The 16,535-nt window shown below is 40.0% G+C and overlaps 1 protein-coding gene across 1 annotated transcript in view; it reads right to left on the reverse strand.

The window, feature by feature from the left end:
• Nucleotides 1–16,237, reverse strand: part of LOC140549003 (uncharacterized) — a 52,259-nt gene extending 36,022 nt beyond the window's left edge. Inside the window, exons 1-6 of the mRNA XM_072672206.1 lie at nucleotides 16,209–16,237; nucleotides 14,857–14,939; nucleotides 8,047–8,118; nucleotides 6,890–7,019; nucleotides 804–1,200; nucleotides 145–225 (exon numbers count right to left, since the gene is read on the reverse strand). Coding sequence (XP_072528307.1) covers nucleotides 145–225; nucleotides 804–1,200; nucleotides 6,890–7,019; nucleotides 8,047–8,118; nucleotides 14,857–14,939; nucleotides 16,209–16,237 — 792 coding nt within the window. The remainder of the gene's footprint in view (nucleotides 1–144; nucleotides 226–803; nucleotides 1,201–6,889; nucleotides 7,020–8,046; nucleotides 8,119–14,856; nucleotides 14,940–16,208) is intronic.
• Nucleotides 16,238–16,535: the final 298 nt, after the last annotated feature.

Below are 16,535 nucleotides of genomic sequence, written 5' to 3' on the forward strand. Positions count from 1 at the left end.
AGACCAATCTGTTCAGTTAGCTAGTTGAGGTGATTAGTCTATAACAAGGTAATCAAAATGCAAATGAACTCTACTATTGATCTGTTACATTGACGGACAGTGACCTAAACAAATAGTGACCTAAACAGATGATGGTGTGATTACCTCAGACAGGGGAAGTTCAGTGCAGCTCTCTCTCTGAGCTCTCTTTGGGTCACAGTGAATCAGCATCCACTGCAGCTCAAACTAGGATACAACAAACAAACACGACATTTATTATACATAAAGATGTTCTTTTCTTTTACGTAATCACAGCTGTTGCTTTAAAGCAACGATGCCAACAGTTTTGACTGATATTTTGGCTGATAATAGTGAATACACACTCACTGGCCACTTTATTGGAAACACCTACTTTGTACTGCAACGTTTTTAGAAACACATACTTTGCACTTCCACTCACTGGCCACTTTATTAGAAACACCTACCTCCTACTTCCACTCATGGCCACTTTATTAGAAACACCTACCTTGTGCTTCTACTCACTGGCCACTTTATTAGAAACACCTACCTTGTGCTTCCACTCACTGGCCACTTCATTAGAACCACCTATCTAGTGTTTTTACTGACTGGCCACTTTATTAGAAACACTTGCCTCCTACTTCCACTCATGGCCAGTTCATTAGACGCACCTATCTAGTAAGTTCACTCACTGGCCACTTTATTAGAAACACTCCAATCTCTTGTGAATCCTTGTATTTTTTTCTCTTTCACCTTAAAATCAAGAGTGTTGTTTTTGGGCCACATCTGGTGTCCCTGATTCTTACCACGACAGAGGTGTTTGGATCTGTGTCCAGTCTCCCGATCAGCGTGTCTCCTTCAGTGTTGACGTAGCCTTTGCTCTTTATGGGCTTCTGGTCGACGGGCTGGCAGTCCACATAGAGGGTGACCAGCTCGCTCTCCACGCCGATCATCACTTTGTGCCACTTGGTGTTGAAGAGCACGGAAAGGCCTGGGAAAGTGACCGTCTGCAGGTCCCCGTCCATGGTGGTCAGGAAGAACTCCAGGGCCTGCTGGTCTCCGTTCAGCCGCATACCGGCCTGCTTCAGACCATCTTCGTCCACCACCTGCCACAGGTTCCACACCTTGTTGACTGTGTTCTTGATCATGCGGAATGTGGTCATGAAAGAGAATTCCTCCGGGAAACCTCTCGGGAAGTTCAGCCTTTAGGGAAGGCAGAAAGTAGACATACTAAACTGATGGAGGGATGTTGTATTATGGTTTGAATCTGGTAAAAGTTACTGTTGTGTGTGTGTGGTCTTGGTTTGTGGATAGAAAACACATCCTTCTGTCATGTTCTTGTCTTTCTTGCTTATAAAATGGTAAAAATCAGAGCCTGTCATTAAAGAATGGACGCAGATGTGCCGTCTAATGCTTGGATTGATTAATACAAACCTTTATTTCCTGTCTTTCACATGTGGAAGCAAGAAAAGGCTTCTCAGAGGTAAACCCAGCATTACAGAAACTTCGGTTTTTCATATTCTGAAGATAGTCATGCACTGTCAGAAAGAAGGGGTAGTGTATAGGTGCATTTTTGGCCCTTAAGGGTACAAACATTGTAAATGTATCCTCAAAGGTACACCCAGGTCCTTACCCCTTAATGCTCTATGGCTTTTATTACACACTAAGAATTACTAATCAGTAACTACATGCAAAGCAATGCAAAGTAGCTGATATGTTCCTAAGTTAGTTAGCGGTGGGGAAAACAGCCCAAACTACCGATGGTTTCGAAGAGTTTAAGAGGTTAAGGGTTATCATATACCATGAATTAGTTTTAAGGGTACACTAGATTTTCTGACCCAGGGCAATGGCCCAGGTCCAGGCAATATTTGTACATTTTTATGAAATGGTCCATTCATATTTTGGTGCTTCTTCCTGGTCAGCGTCACAGCGGGTCCTGGACCTTCTCAGAATCATTGGCTACAAGGCAGGAATACCCCTGGACAGGAAGCCAATCAATCACAGGGTACCACACTCGCAGTGGGGGCAATTTAGCTTTAGCGAATGTGTGCTATGATGTGTGCTTCCGGGAGGAAGGAAACCAGAGTATCTGAAGGAGACCCACATGGACTCAAGGTAAACGCACCAAATTCCTTACAGACATGACAGACGGGAGAAAGGATTGAACCCACAACCAAAAGGCCCCTGAAGCTGTGTGACAAATGCTGGAGTGTAGGCATAAGCAATGCTACTACACACTAATTCCTCACAATTGTAAGAGCTTACTGCCCTTTCTAAAGTTTTCTGAAGTGTCTGAGGTAAAAAAACAAAACAAGACCAGGCTACTAAAGTTAGGTGAGGTAATAGAACGGTAGCATTAGACTTTTTAACCCCTTAAACAGCCTATGGACCGCTGATGGGCCAAAAGTGTTATTACAAACTTCTATAACCAAAGAATAGCTCCACCAATTTGCTCCACCAGAAGTCCCTGTAGCTACTGAGTAATACACCTTAGTGTGTAATGAGCCTTTCTGCGTAAATTTCAAGCCAATTTCAACTACTACAGCTTTGTTTGACTGACTGATCTTCTCAATATGTCTTATACTGTACTGTAGTAATGGCAGAATGCTGACTGGAGCACTGTGATGCGGAATAGAGGAATTGAGCAGTGATCAGAGATCTGTGTGCTGAGTGCTGGTGTCCAGAATCTGTTCCTTTTCATGATGGCTCAACTAGAAAAATTTTGTTTGAGGGCAGATTAAAAAAGTTATTATTATATTTTAACATCAATCATAAAAATGGATGGAACAGATACTGTTGGTTTATATTCGGTTGACTTTATGGGACAACAGAAAATTGGACACAAAATCATCAACATACTGCTTCCAAAAAAGGCTAAGGCTATATATTATTTAATGTCAAATTTTGGAAAATATAGGATGAAATATATTTTAATATATTGTTTGTTAATGTATATCATGTATAATCAGCTTATAATGACTTGAGAGAAGATTTGTAAGAGAGGAGGGAGAGGAGGGAGTTTTGGGCTGGAGTTTGGGAGGCTTCTACTGTGTGGTAGGATGCCAGTCCCTCCTCTGATATGTGGAGCCAGGAATGATAGATGACAGGGTTAAGAAGGGGGCCTTGGCGAGGTGGAGGCTTGCATAGACTTGTCATAAATGTACGTAAAAACTTTTAGGACGTTAGATCAGGGAGGAGGGGCTTCAGGCAACGGAATGATAAGGAATTAGAAATTAATCTAATGAAAAATCTTAATTCAGTTTGGACTTTTAAAAGTCTTGCTCAGGACTCTATGTGTTCTGGTTTTGGTCTTGACTACAACACTACCTCAACTGCCTCATTTGCGTTAGTTCTGCTTTGGTTTGAATAACATGGCTTCTGCAACCTCCCCTTACCCACAAACCCCTTCCCTGCATAACAGTGTGGACACGCTTACCTGAGTCCCACATCAATAAATGATTAAACTGATTAATTAACCCTGGCATCGTTTTCTCTAATAGCAACTTATAGACAGTATAAACTCAAGGCCGGTAATAGCTTCTCCTTTACTGGCTGAGCTCCAAGAAAACAGGTGATCGTAAAGGATGAGGAATGTTCTAGCGTTTCCCTGTGCCAGCCCGGCGGCCCTCCCAAGATAATATCATCAAAACGACATGAATCAAAACTAACAGCTCTTTAATCTTCGAAACCCCACACCCCCTCGTTCTGCAGATCAAATTCCCCAGTCCTTTCAAAGGGATGCACGCTACGTCCACTGGAGGCTGTTACGGGCTGGACCGCTGGCTGAGCGAGCTGAGGTGCTTTTAAAGCCTCTGAGCGGCAGCTTTCCCAACAGGCCGAAGGTCTCGGCAGGTGGGGTATTTATAGATGGCCTGTAGCTGCTTTTTACCAGCTCATAAAGGGATCAAGGCGAAGTGATAAAAACAGAGTTTCCTGTTCGCTAGTAAAATAAATGAGGGCTTCTCAAGGGTCCCATCATGTGGCTAACTCACTGCACCTCTTCACTTTCAGTATTTCTCTCTCTTCCAGTCTGTCTTATTTAGCAGCTCTCTCACCCCCCCCCCCCCCCATTTCCACAGTAAATGGTCAAAAGTATTGGGACATCTACTACTTATTTGAAAATCCTTCACACATATGATAAGATAACACATAAGTGAGTATATATATATATATTTCATAGATTTAATTTTCATTGATTTCATAAGAAACAATGAATGAGCAGGTGTCCCAATACTTTTGTCATTATAGCGTATATGTGTACATGTTCATCCAACCATCTTCGATATGCTGTAATAACTGTATCTCTCTCTCTCTCTCTCTCTCTCTCTCTCTCTCTCTCTCTCTCTCTCTCTTTCTCTCTCTCTCTCTCTCTCTCTCTCTCTCTCTCTCTTTCTTGCTTTCTCTTTTTTTCTCTTTCTCTCTCTCTCTCTCTCTCTCTATCTCTTTCTCTCTCTCTCTCTCTCTCTCTTTCTCTCTCTCTTTCTTGCTTTCTTTTTTTCTCTTTCTCTCTCTCTCTCTCTCTCTCTCTCTCTCTCTCTCTCTCTCTCTCTCTCTCTCTCTCTCTCTCTCCCTCCTTTGGGAGGTGTAAAGAGGAGAGGAGGCAGTAACACTTCAAAGCTAAGCCAGGCTCACTGTTGTTTTTTTGTTTTTTTTCCATTAACAGCCTGACAGAGGTTTTGTAGCAGGTACAGAACTCTCTCCTCATTATGTCACACCAAATGAATAAGAACCTGTTGGCTGTACATTTTAAAATTTGTTTGCATTATGTAAGCAGTGCATGTATGCTTACAGAGAGCCAACATTTATTTCTGCAAAGAGGCCAGCATTCAGTGCTCTACAATACAGCTCTAATTAGAGAAATGGAGGCCATCTAGTGTTGCACAGTATATTAGCCCCCCTTCACCCTATTCATCACTGATCAGTGTCTGATTACAGGACCGCTGTTGTCCAGAAATGATTGAGGTGGTGGTCCATTCTCAGCACAGCAGTGACACTGATATGGTCATGATAGTGTTCATGGCGGGTGTAGTGCAGTGGGTAACAACTCTGCCTTCCCCATGGCAGACTAAGGCTTGATTCCCCAGCCAGGTAAGAACCACCAATGAGAGACCAAAGGCGTCTAGCGCTACACTCTCGACACAGAAGAGGTTCTGGGGGTTTTACACACCTCAGTATCATTGCTAGGTTGAAAGTAGGCCCACACCCTCAAATATCCAGATGAGAGCATCTGTGGTCAGGAATTCACCCATGATGAAAGTCTAGAGGATGGCTAATATAAACTGCATCAACAGATGATCTAGAGTCTCTAACTGAAGACAAAAAGAAGCAGCCACAAGAGAGTAGTGTAGCACTAAGCCTATGTGTTTACTAAATGACTTATCGTACAAACATTGATTTTGTCCATCTACAGTGGCTTCATCTGTCAAGGGGTGGATATATTAGCAGCAAGTGAGCAGTTAGTTCTTGAAGGTGATGATGTGTTAAAAGCTGGGAAAATGGGCAAGCAAAAGAATCTGAGCCTCATTGACAAGACCCAAACTTTGACGGCTAGACGACCAGATGGGTCAGAGCAGGTTAGGCAGGTCTTGTGATTTTTTTTTTTTTTTGGTATGCAGTGTTCAGGACCTACCAAAAGTGGTCCAAAACGGACAAACAGTGAACCAGTGACAGGGTCATGGACACCTAAGGGTCATAAAGGTCCCACCTCACAACGTACATGACTTAAAGGTACTGCTGCTAATGATTTGGTGGCAGATAGCAGAGGACACCTTATAAATCCTGTGAATTCCATGCCCCGAATGCTCAGATCTTTTGTGGCGGCATAAGAGAGACCAACTCGCCATTAGTTAGGTGGTACTAATGTTATGGCTGATCAGTGTATGCCATCGGCAGCAGGGATGCATTTGCAGACATATTGTAACATTATTGTGGACCATACGCACTGGCCACTTTATTAGAAACACTTATCTTGTACTTCTATGTGTACTTAATTTTCCTTATCTGTGATCACAGACCAGCATTGCTCTCCTCACACTCACTCGTACTCTTTTCAACCTGAGGATGCACTATAACAGCCAGATCCCCATAGGCTGGAATTCTCTGGAAATCTGGAAGTTTCTGGATGTTTTAGCCTGTAATCATAAGCAGCTGTTTTCCTAGCGAGCGCCTCATCAGGGTCAATGACTGTCTTCCTCCTCTGCTGAGTCAATCCATCTAAACACTGTAAAAGCTGTAAGCGGGTGTTTTCCTGCAGTTTGGGGCTTGTGGTCGCTCTACCACATGCCAAATATGTTCAGACATGCATTTTGTTTTATTTGAGGTCAATTATAAGCTGCATGAAGAGCAGTGACACCTGTGTGCAGCCTTTAATAATGCAACACCTGTGACAGAGACTGGACAGGTATTTTTACCTGTGCATGTGCATGTGGCCGGATATGAAAGGTTTGTGGATACCAAACTTTCTTGCTGTTTTTAAGTTGAGTCAACTCAGTTTCTCAGCCATAGCTCGCTCCTAACCATAGCTCACATGACATTCCAAGCCTCGCAGTCTTGGGATGTCATGTGATGGGGACGCTCTAAGCTGCTGATGGGAATAAACAGTAAACAAATTGAGGGGGAGAAGCCACAGACTACATATGTACCACAAAACCTAATCAGTTTTAGCTGCAGCTCCTTCACTAAATGTTAAAAATGTGAGCTAGGGGAACTTATGACTAAATGAGATCAGCTCTGTAATCAGTTACTGCATTATTTAGTGGACGGACTTTACATTTTTACAGTGTGTAAATTCTAATAATGTACTTTACTATGAAGTTGTTGTTTTTTTTGCTGCCCCATAAAATGTCTGTGCTTGGGCCTTAGTGTGTGCGTGTATGTAGGGGTGGGGGGTTACCTGGTTGGAATCTGGAAGTTGGCCTCCCTGTCAAGTCTGTAAGCCACTTGAGTGGGAGTGGACCCCTCCACTTTCCTCACGCCTTTCAGAGGAATCACATCCAATTGGAACTGCGTGATCAGGTCAAACCCTGTTGCACACGAGAGCGCATAATGTCACACAAAACATTAGAATAAACCCAAATAAACATAAAGTCAGTGGTCAGTGAGAGTGTCTACCTGGAAACTCTATATAACATTAGAATAAACCCAAATAAACATAAAGTCAGTGGTCAGTGAGAGTGTCTACCTGTAATTAACTATATATAACATTAGAATAAGCCCAAATAAACATAAAGTCAGTGGTCAGTGAGCGTGTCTACCTGTAAAACTCTATATAACATTAGAATAAACCCAAATAAACATAAAGTCAGTGGTCAGTGAGAGTGTCTACCTGTAAAACTATATATATATATATATATATATATAACATAAAAAAAATCCCAGCTAATGCTAACTATATAGAACCTCAGACTCAACATGGAGCACAATAATGTAAACATGTGTTTGTTTTACAGCAATCAGGTGCAGATTTCCCCCCTAAAAATTCCGCTTACACACTTTCTAGCTACCTCGCTGAGGAACACCTGAGAGTGATTTTGTGACTGTACCCTCCACATCTACTTGCTGCACTAAAGGTAGTTGCAACCAATTAAAATCTTGCTGAGCATGAGGTGTTTCCTGCTGCTGAACCAGGCCAGAAGAAAGCGCCGTGTTTTATTTGCCTCGTTTGAGATGTGAGGATGCTTTGAAAACGAGGCCATCATCAGATTCCCCCTGTTTAGCCAATAAAAAGCTTCTGAATGTTGAGTCAGCAGAGAAGCAAACAGCAAACAAGATGCCCAGCCATTCAAAAAAGCTTGACTCAGATGTTCATACTGTCCTACACTGATACGGATCAGCTGGTCTAGGTGTATTGTAATGCTCTACCTCTTATTTTCATGGTTTTGTGGGGAAGAATCACAAAAATGAACTAAATAACTGTCAAAGTGAGTTGGAGAAGTTCTGGTGAGGTCATTAACCACATTATCAACAGACTGAAAATAAGAAATAAGATGTACTTGATGTTAATCCATACAGTCAGTCCATGTTCATGCTTTTCTGCTTTCTTGATTTTACCTGGAAGGTCGTCTTGTCCGTTTCTCATGGTTGGGCACACAGTGTCGCCATCTAATCTGTTGAGGTCCAGCTCTGGAAAAGGAACCAAAAGAACATTAACGTGAGAGTAAGCTCTAAATAATTAACTCAAGGTCCAAACTTAGGAATTTTGTACCCCATGAAAAGATATTACACAAAGGTCCAACAACTCTAACAATTCTCCCAAAATACTTATCAATACATTTTAAGGGCCTCTATTAGCCACAGGCCCTTCAACTTCAACTTCCCCAGCATACAGTGCCCCTAACTGTAGATCAGGAGTGGAGGGTCTATCCTGGAGGGTTGGTTTCCAGGACAGGTTTGTGCTTTTCCTGCTCAAGCTCACCTTATCCAAGTCAGCTGTTAATTGCCAGGTTAGGGGTCTGTAAGAGCAGGAAAATAAGCAAACTGTGCTGGACTCTCTGGTCCCCGTTGCTCACCCCTGCTCTAGATTATTCTCCAGTCATTTACAAATTCAGATTAAGCTCATGAATATCCCCAAGCATGTGCCAAATTATGATCAAAATTATTTTCTAAAACAGCAGAAAGTCTCTTCACTCTTCTCTTCAAGTCTCTTCAAGTCCTAAAGGCTCAGATTGCTACCATGGATAATAATGAATAAACATGCTCTTTAGCCTGAGGTTAGCATTGGGTCAGACCATCCGTTTAAGCAACAGCCATGTTTCTTACTAAATACAGTGATCCAATATTGTTTACATGTGCAGGCTCTGATGAATTCATTATTGATTGCTGTATGACAGGGCTTTCAGGAAGCCTGTGGTACACTGTGTGTCTTTTTGCCCATGCGGGGAAGCTCAGCTGCAGAAGGTCAGCCTGACAGGCGCTGCAAGACTATTTCGTCTTCATTAATCTGTCAGCTCGCTGGGGGAAAGCAAATATGACAACTATCAATCAAACGGTGGCATTTTTTATTTTCTGTAAAGGCCCACAGAGAGTCAGCGCAGAAAGAGAAGATCAATTTACTGCCTTTCATATTCTGAGATTCAATCATCAGACACTGCAAGTTATCAAAATACTTCTTACAGGCCTGAGGAAACAAAAGAGGAGCGTTGCTTACCTTCCTGCAAGGCAGAGTTGATACTGACGTTTCTGCTCTGGATGATTACCATATTAAAGTAGCGTAATCAGATTACTTTCCATTACTGCTGGATTACTTGTGTTTTTAAAGCTACATATTAAAACTAAAGAAAATTCAGACCTATAAAATCTCATAGAACTGTCCTGTGTGTCTACACCAAATACCAAACAGTCCCATGTCCACATCAAACAGGCTTGTGTCCTTATGAAGCAAATCCCAAGTCTACAACAGTATATTGCTGCTGTCCAATGAAAAACTTGCATCTCCAAAATGATGGCAAAAATGCTCTTAGTAGGTAGTGGGTGGGGTGCTGGGCTAAGTATACCAGGTACAGTGGTGTGAATACTAGGTTAAGAGTGGGTCCACCACTCAAAAATATCCAAATGAGCAGCTCTGTGGTCAGACACTGACCCCTGATGAAGGTCTGGAGGAAGACAAACACAAACTGAGGAGCAACAGATGATCTACAGTTTCTAAGTGAATCCCTGCATGAGGGGTTTCTGATAAAGTGGCCAGTGGATGCATATTAAACTTATTAAACTTACACTATTTAGAGTAATGTCAGTACACTCTATGGAAATAAATGAGTCACAGCATGTTGGACTTGGCTGGCTGATGAACCACCACAGGGATAAGAGGGACAGCAGACAAGCCTCTGTGAAAGTGAGGGTCTGTACAGTTGCCAGCGATACACAGCGATACAGTGTGAACACATCTGGAACTGTTTCAGTAGCTTCGCAGCCTGAAGTAAACACACAGGAAAGAAAGATACAGCCTTTCCACCTCGTCTTTACGGGCTTTGGCGTGCTCCCCTCCAGACTGAGCGGTTTAATCTGCACATGCCTACAGCAAGCCGCCTTTAAAAGCCACCCATTAGTGCAAATGAGGCACAGACACAGCAGTCACACTGCTTAGCTTAGCGTGTGTGTGTATTTAGTGCTTGGTGGGACCAAATCCCCCCAGGATGATGAAAAACATGAACATTTATGAAAGGAAATGTTCTCCCCTCACCCTCCACCCCCAAAAAAACCTTTATTATAAAAAGTAAAAGAGGCCAAAGCTGAGCTTTCAGTTAGGTTTAGTTGGATGTAGGTGGAGCACAGCAGCATTGAAACAGACGATTCCACGATTAGGGTGGAAACCATTCCCTAGTTTTTAAATTTATTGATCATTTTTTTATTTATTTAAATATATGGTGTAATGAGGAATTGGGTCAAATTACTCAGCATTTAATCAGCAAATACAAAAACTGTAGTTAACTGTCACCCATGCTGATGGCATGAAGGCACTAATATTAAGCATGTATGTATTTATGTTATATATTTTAATTGGATTTAAATAAAAAATAATTTGAATGTGTAGTGTTTATATATATTACTCATATGTATATATACACATAATGGTGATGGTGCATTTTTATATTTGTATTATATTTATATAAGTGTAGTTATAGTGATAATTTGTGTGTCTATGTTATATTTGATTATAGTTATAGGGGTAGGTTATGTTTATAGATTCTATTTTAGTGTGGGTATGGTGGTAGTTTGGGTTTATAGATAATAATTAAGTATAATTATGGTGATTGTTTATGTTTATAGATTACATTTAAGTGTAGTTATGGTGGTAGTGTATATTTGTAGATATATATTTAATTAAATATTTATGTCAGTAGTTTAGCAGGTTATATTTATGTAGTCATGGTGATGGTTAGGTGGTAGTATTTTGTATGCTGTCACTGTTGTCACTGTCATGCATTATTATATTTTTTTTGCTTTCAATGGAAGTCAATGTAAAAAGATTTTACTCCAAGGCATTTTGGAGCATTGCTGTTGGTTCATTAATTGAGAAATATTAACACAATGTAAAGGACAACTAACAGATCAATATTATTTTAAAACCATTACAAAAAGTAACAATAGTGATACAAAGAAAATTGGCATGACAGATATGATAAATAGTAGCACATATAGAATGTGGCATTAGTGGTCTTAAGGTTAGAGAAGTGGGCTTGGGAACGGAAGGTTGCTGGTTCAGTCCCCTATACCTGCAAGAAGTGTGGGGTGGGTGTAGTGAAAGAACAGCACCATCTCCTCTCTTAATTTTCATTGCTGAGGGGGTTCAGAGCAAGGCACCCAACTGTTTTTAGGCGCTGAGGTAGCTGTCCAGTCCCCCTAGTGTGTTTGCTGCATTTGCTCACTAGTGTGTCAATGTGTTCATTGTCATGGGTGTGTTGAATGTGGAGGCTAAACTTTGTTGCACTGCTGGAGAGTGACTATAATGGAGGGACTTATTTAATTGCATTGTGACTGGCATGTTAGCTTGTAGCTAGAGCATCAGATTGGGACACTATTAAGCAATTGTGTGTGTAATAATGTAGAATACTCATAAATAAACTGGTACTGAAGCATTAACATATAAACACCAGTCTCATTTTCCCCGCCCTTTATTTTTGCTTGGCTTTTAATGGCTGTGTGCAGCACCTACGTGCCTACAGAACTCCTGAGCGTGCATTTCCATTCCCAAGTGCTGTAAGTGAAGTTAGAGCCAGATTGTTTTACTGCAGGTCTGCGGCAGGGCCACCCACTGCCATTCAAACCACAGGAGCTAAAAAACCCAACCATGTGTTATGTAAGGAGAGAGGCCTTTCACAGTTTGTGAAAGTTCACAAACAAACAGGTTCCTGAGCGCTGTGACAGTTTCAGAGCAGCAGGGCCTGTCGCGGCTTTCCCTCTTAACATTTCAGGGCTTATCGAGTTGACAAATCATCAGGAGAAAGATTATCTGTCATAATCTTACAGTACAGCACAGGGGCTATTTCTGTCCAGCATTACAGTCAGTGAGGAACAGCCCAGTGCAACAATAACACCCTGATTTAGAAGCACTGAGCCTCACAGCAGACCAGTACTGTACACTCTTTTACTTCTGATTACATTGGTACACGTGGCCGTCTTCATTTATTCTGTCTGTGTTTTATCCTGAAAAATATCACAATATTGGCCGGGAAGTAAGAGCACAACTGGCCTCTTTGATTAATGAGTTTAATCGGGTGTATAAAATACAGTCTATCCAAGGATGCAGTTATGGTGGTAGTTTAGCCTATGCAAGTATATTGTTGCTGTCAATAAAAATAAACCTTAATGGCTAAACACCTACAAATAGCAACTTTACAGGAGAAGAATTTGATTTAGAGTCATTTTGCAACACTTCTATTAGTCCATTCATCATGAATTTCTGAACAACTGCCAATAATATGTAAAAAACACCACAATTCAGCGAAGTTAATCTTGGTGTCATTTATCCAAAAAATTCTCAGTCTTTTTTTAGATCAGTCTAATCGGGCCTCTCTGCTCTTGAGTGTTAGAAGCACTGGTGGTTTGCATCTTGAAGTAAACCCTCTGTATTTACATTCATGAAGACGTCTCTTGATTGGGGAAACTGCTATGCCTACCTCTTTGAGAGGGTTCTTGACTTAACTAGATATTGTGAAGGGAATTCTGTGATCCTACACTTTAGTTGTTCTGTGGTCTTCCAGGTTTTTTGGTGTTGCCTAGTGCACCAGTTTGTTCCTGCTTTGTAAGAATGTAGCAGATTGTTGATTTGGCCATTCCTAAAGCTTTCCTAAAGCTGATTTTGAAGTTTGCTTTGTTTTTTCAGTCTAATGACGGACTCCTTCACCTCCTTCATCAACACCTCTTTGGTAAAACTCCCATATTGTGAGTTTCTATGAACAGCTATGAATTTGTCACAAAATAATTATATAGTTATAGTAGTTTAAATTTATAGAAATATATTTAGATCATTTTTGTTTATATTTATAGATATAATATAGTCTATAGAATGGTAGTTCAGATTTATAGAAATATTTAAGTGTTATAATATTCAAAAATATAGAAAATAGTAACTTTACAAGAGAAGGAAAAACATCACTTTCAAAGAAAGTCAATGTTAAAAATATTTTATTTGTCCAAACATTTCTATTGGTCCATTCATTGTGAAATGTAGCACAATATAAAGGATAGCTGCTAGATTCACATTGATAAGTCACTTTGATTGCTTTGTTTTTTCACTCTAATGATGGCCTCCTTCACCTGAATCAACACCTCTTCAAGAATTTCTATGAACAGCTATCAAATTCAATACTTTTTTATCATGAAATAATGAGGGAACAGGCCAAACTTGGCCATGAAACTGCTTAGCAGTGAACTGCTAAGCCATTTTGGCCATTTTCACTGCTTAGCCGTGAAAATGGAGACCTATGTAAAAATGGCTAAACTAGTTAACAGCTGTTAAACCCTTGATTCAAAACTGAAAGTCTGCGCTTCAGTCACATGTTTATTATCTCAGTTCAAATCCATTCAGGTGGTGGTGCAGAAGCAGCATTACCAATAATGGGTCATTGTCCAAATATGAAACTAAATGTAAAAAAAATAATAAATAATAAAAATAATAATAATGTTTGGTTAGTATAATGTTACAAGAATGTTCTGAATAAAATGACATTTATTTCTAGAAAGTACTTCTTTATTTAACACTTTTACATTCAATATATAAGGGCTATTCACATGAAGGCTTTTCTCATTCTTTCACACTTTAATCTTTTTGGTATCAGTGCAAATTCATAAAATATTCTATTCCAAATAAATGCTCAAATTCTTAAGTTTGGAAGATGTTTTCTAAAAACATTCATTAAAAACTATTTATCAGTGTAATTATGTATAATTTTTTTTCAGTGTTTTTAGTATATTGCATTTTCTTTATTGCATTTTTAGTCTTGCGAATGTTTGTTCAGATGTGCCCATAACGTTACCTTTTGCCTAACTGGGAATGTTGTGTGAGAAACATTTAAAAAATGTTGTGATTCAAACCATTATCACATCATGTGTTATATGTCAGAACGTTTCTGGAACATTACATCTGCAGTGTGACAGTCTAACCTTCCTGAAACCTTTTAAAGACACTGCTGTACATTCCTACAGCGTTCTCTGCAGAATTTCAGTTGAAAATAAAGTTTTGTTGGTGTCAAATCCTAACGTTAGATCCTAGAGTTACATCTAACAATGTTAGAATTCCACATTGTGTGGATGTTAATATTATGAAGATTAGCAGACATTGTGTTTTGATCACCATGCCTGTTGGAATAAATGTTGGTATTTTATGTCAGTATGTTGTTGGCAGGTGACATTTGGAAGATGTTGGACTTTGGTTACTTAACATCACAACTTCACAACAAAATCAACATAGTATCAACACCAGCTGTGGCCACTATTCGGCATCAAACTAACATTGGCATTAGACATTGTCCTGATGTTGAGGTTTGATCACAACCTACATTTAACCAGACAACAACATCTAACAACATTGCAGCTTGTCTAAATATCAAATATTCAAATTATTAAAATACACAAGCTAAATGATCTGCTAATAGAATAACTGCTAATCAAATCATTTACTTTTCAGTTTTACTTCATTTCTGGGTAGCAATAGTCTTTTTATTCACATTATGGCTTTAATTTCACATGATGTAATGTATGTCTATGCCTTGGTTGGCCGTTGTCTTAAAGGGCCCATTTCCCACCATTTTCTATGGATGGTCATAATTAAATTTCACTTGGCCATATTCCAAAATTTCAGCCCTTTTTGTTAACCATAATTAAACAGGCTGCATGTGTTAAGGTCTGTTAAAGGTGACTTACGTGCAAGAGCAGGAGCACAAAGCATCATGATGAGAGCCAAGCGGGTCACACATCCCACCGTCACCCGCTGACACACCCACGTCCTGAGAGGGAAAGAGTCCAAAACATTTATCCAGATACTTAGTAGTCAAGTAATAAAACAGACAGTTTTACTTTTTGGTGCAGATGATACAACAGTTGAAATGGGAAAGGGTAGTGTTTATTAGACTACATGACACTTACAGAAACTGCACATTAAGATTAACATAAACCTAAAAAAGGCTTATTCCAGTAAGCATCTGCTTCTACTATGATGACTGACTTTTATTGGAGTCAAATTTTATTTCAGGGTTTATGTAGGTTTATTTCAGTTCTCATTAAAGGCTTATGTAGGTTTTGTAAAGCCATATGGATTCTAATTATCATTAAAGTGTGCCTTCTTTCTCTAATCTTGTATTCAAGTGTCAATAGACTACCGTTCTGTTCAGTACTGTAGGTCAGTAAACTACACAACACAGCGCATTTATACAGTTTTTATCCATCTAGCCACCAAGCCATCATCTATCCATCAATTAATCAATTCACTTCTTCCATATATTTACCCAACATCCATCTATTCATCCATTCAACTATTCATTCACCCAGCTCTCTCCATCTATTTATACCTTTCACCCAGTCATCCATCCATTTATCTATGTACCTTGCCAGCCATATATCCATCTATCCATTCTCCCACCCATCCATATATCCATCCATTCACCCAGTCATCCATATAGCCATCCATCCATTCTTCTAGCCATCCATATATCCAACCATTCATTCTTCTAGCCATCCATATATACATCCATTCATTCTTCTAGCCATTCATATATCCATCCATCCATTCTTCTAGCCATCCATATATCCAACCATTCATTCTTCTAGCCATCCATATATACATCCATTCATTCTTCTAGCCATTCATATATCCATCCATTCATTCTTCTAGCCATCCATATATACATCCATTCATTCTTCTAGCCATCCATATATACATCCATTCATTCTTCTAGCCATCCATATATACATCCATTCATTCTTCTAGACATTCATATATCCATCCATCCATTCACCCAGCCATCCATATATACATCCATTCATTCTTCTAGCCATCCATATATCCATCCATTCATTCTTCTAGCCATCAAATACAGTGAATGCTTTTCACTAGATTCTGGAGCATTGCTGTGAGAATTTGATTGTTAAATAGGTCAGGATGTTAACCAATCACCATCCCACCTCATCCTAACTCCCCAACTCATCCCAAAAGTATTGGATGGAGCACCATCCATCATTCCAGAGAATCCACAGCTCAATACTGGAGGGCTTTATACCTCTCTAGCCCACACCTGGCATAATGCATGGTGCCAAATATATTCATGTTCAATTCTTTTGACATTACTTCTCTACAGGATCTAGACAAGCTGTGTGTGTGCATGAGTAGCTGAATGCATTCATTAGAAGGGGTGTCCACAAACATTCACAGCTGCAGGACTGCAGTCTCTGAGGTTTTGTATCATGCAGCGCTGCTAAATAGTGAACACACACTGAGGGAATTTCCTGGAAGCAGTCAGAGAGAGCAGTGCCTGATTCATCTCCAAAACTGATCAAAGTTTTTGGGGGTTCGCTAAAACATAATTCAGTGGTGCTGAAATGTATTT

This window comes from Salminus brasiliensis, chromosome 2 (assembly GCF_030463535.1).
Source record: "Salminus brasiliensis chromosome 2, fSalBra1.hap2, whole genome shotgun sequence".
Taxonomy (NCBI): Eukaryota; Metazoa; Chordata; class Actinopteri; order Characiformes; family Bryconidae; genus Salminus; species Salminus brasiliensis.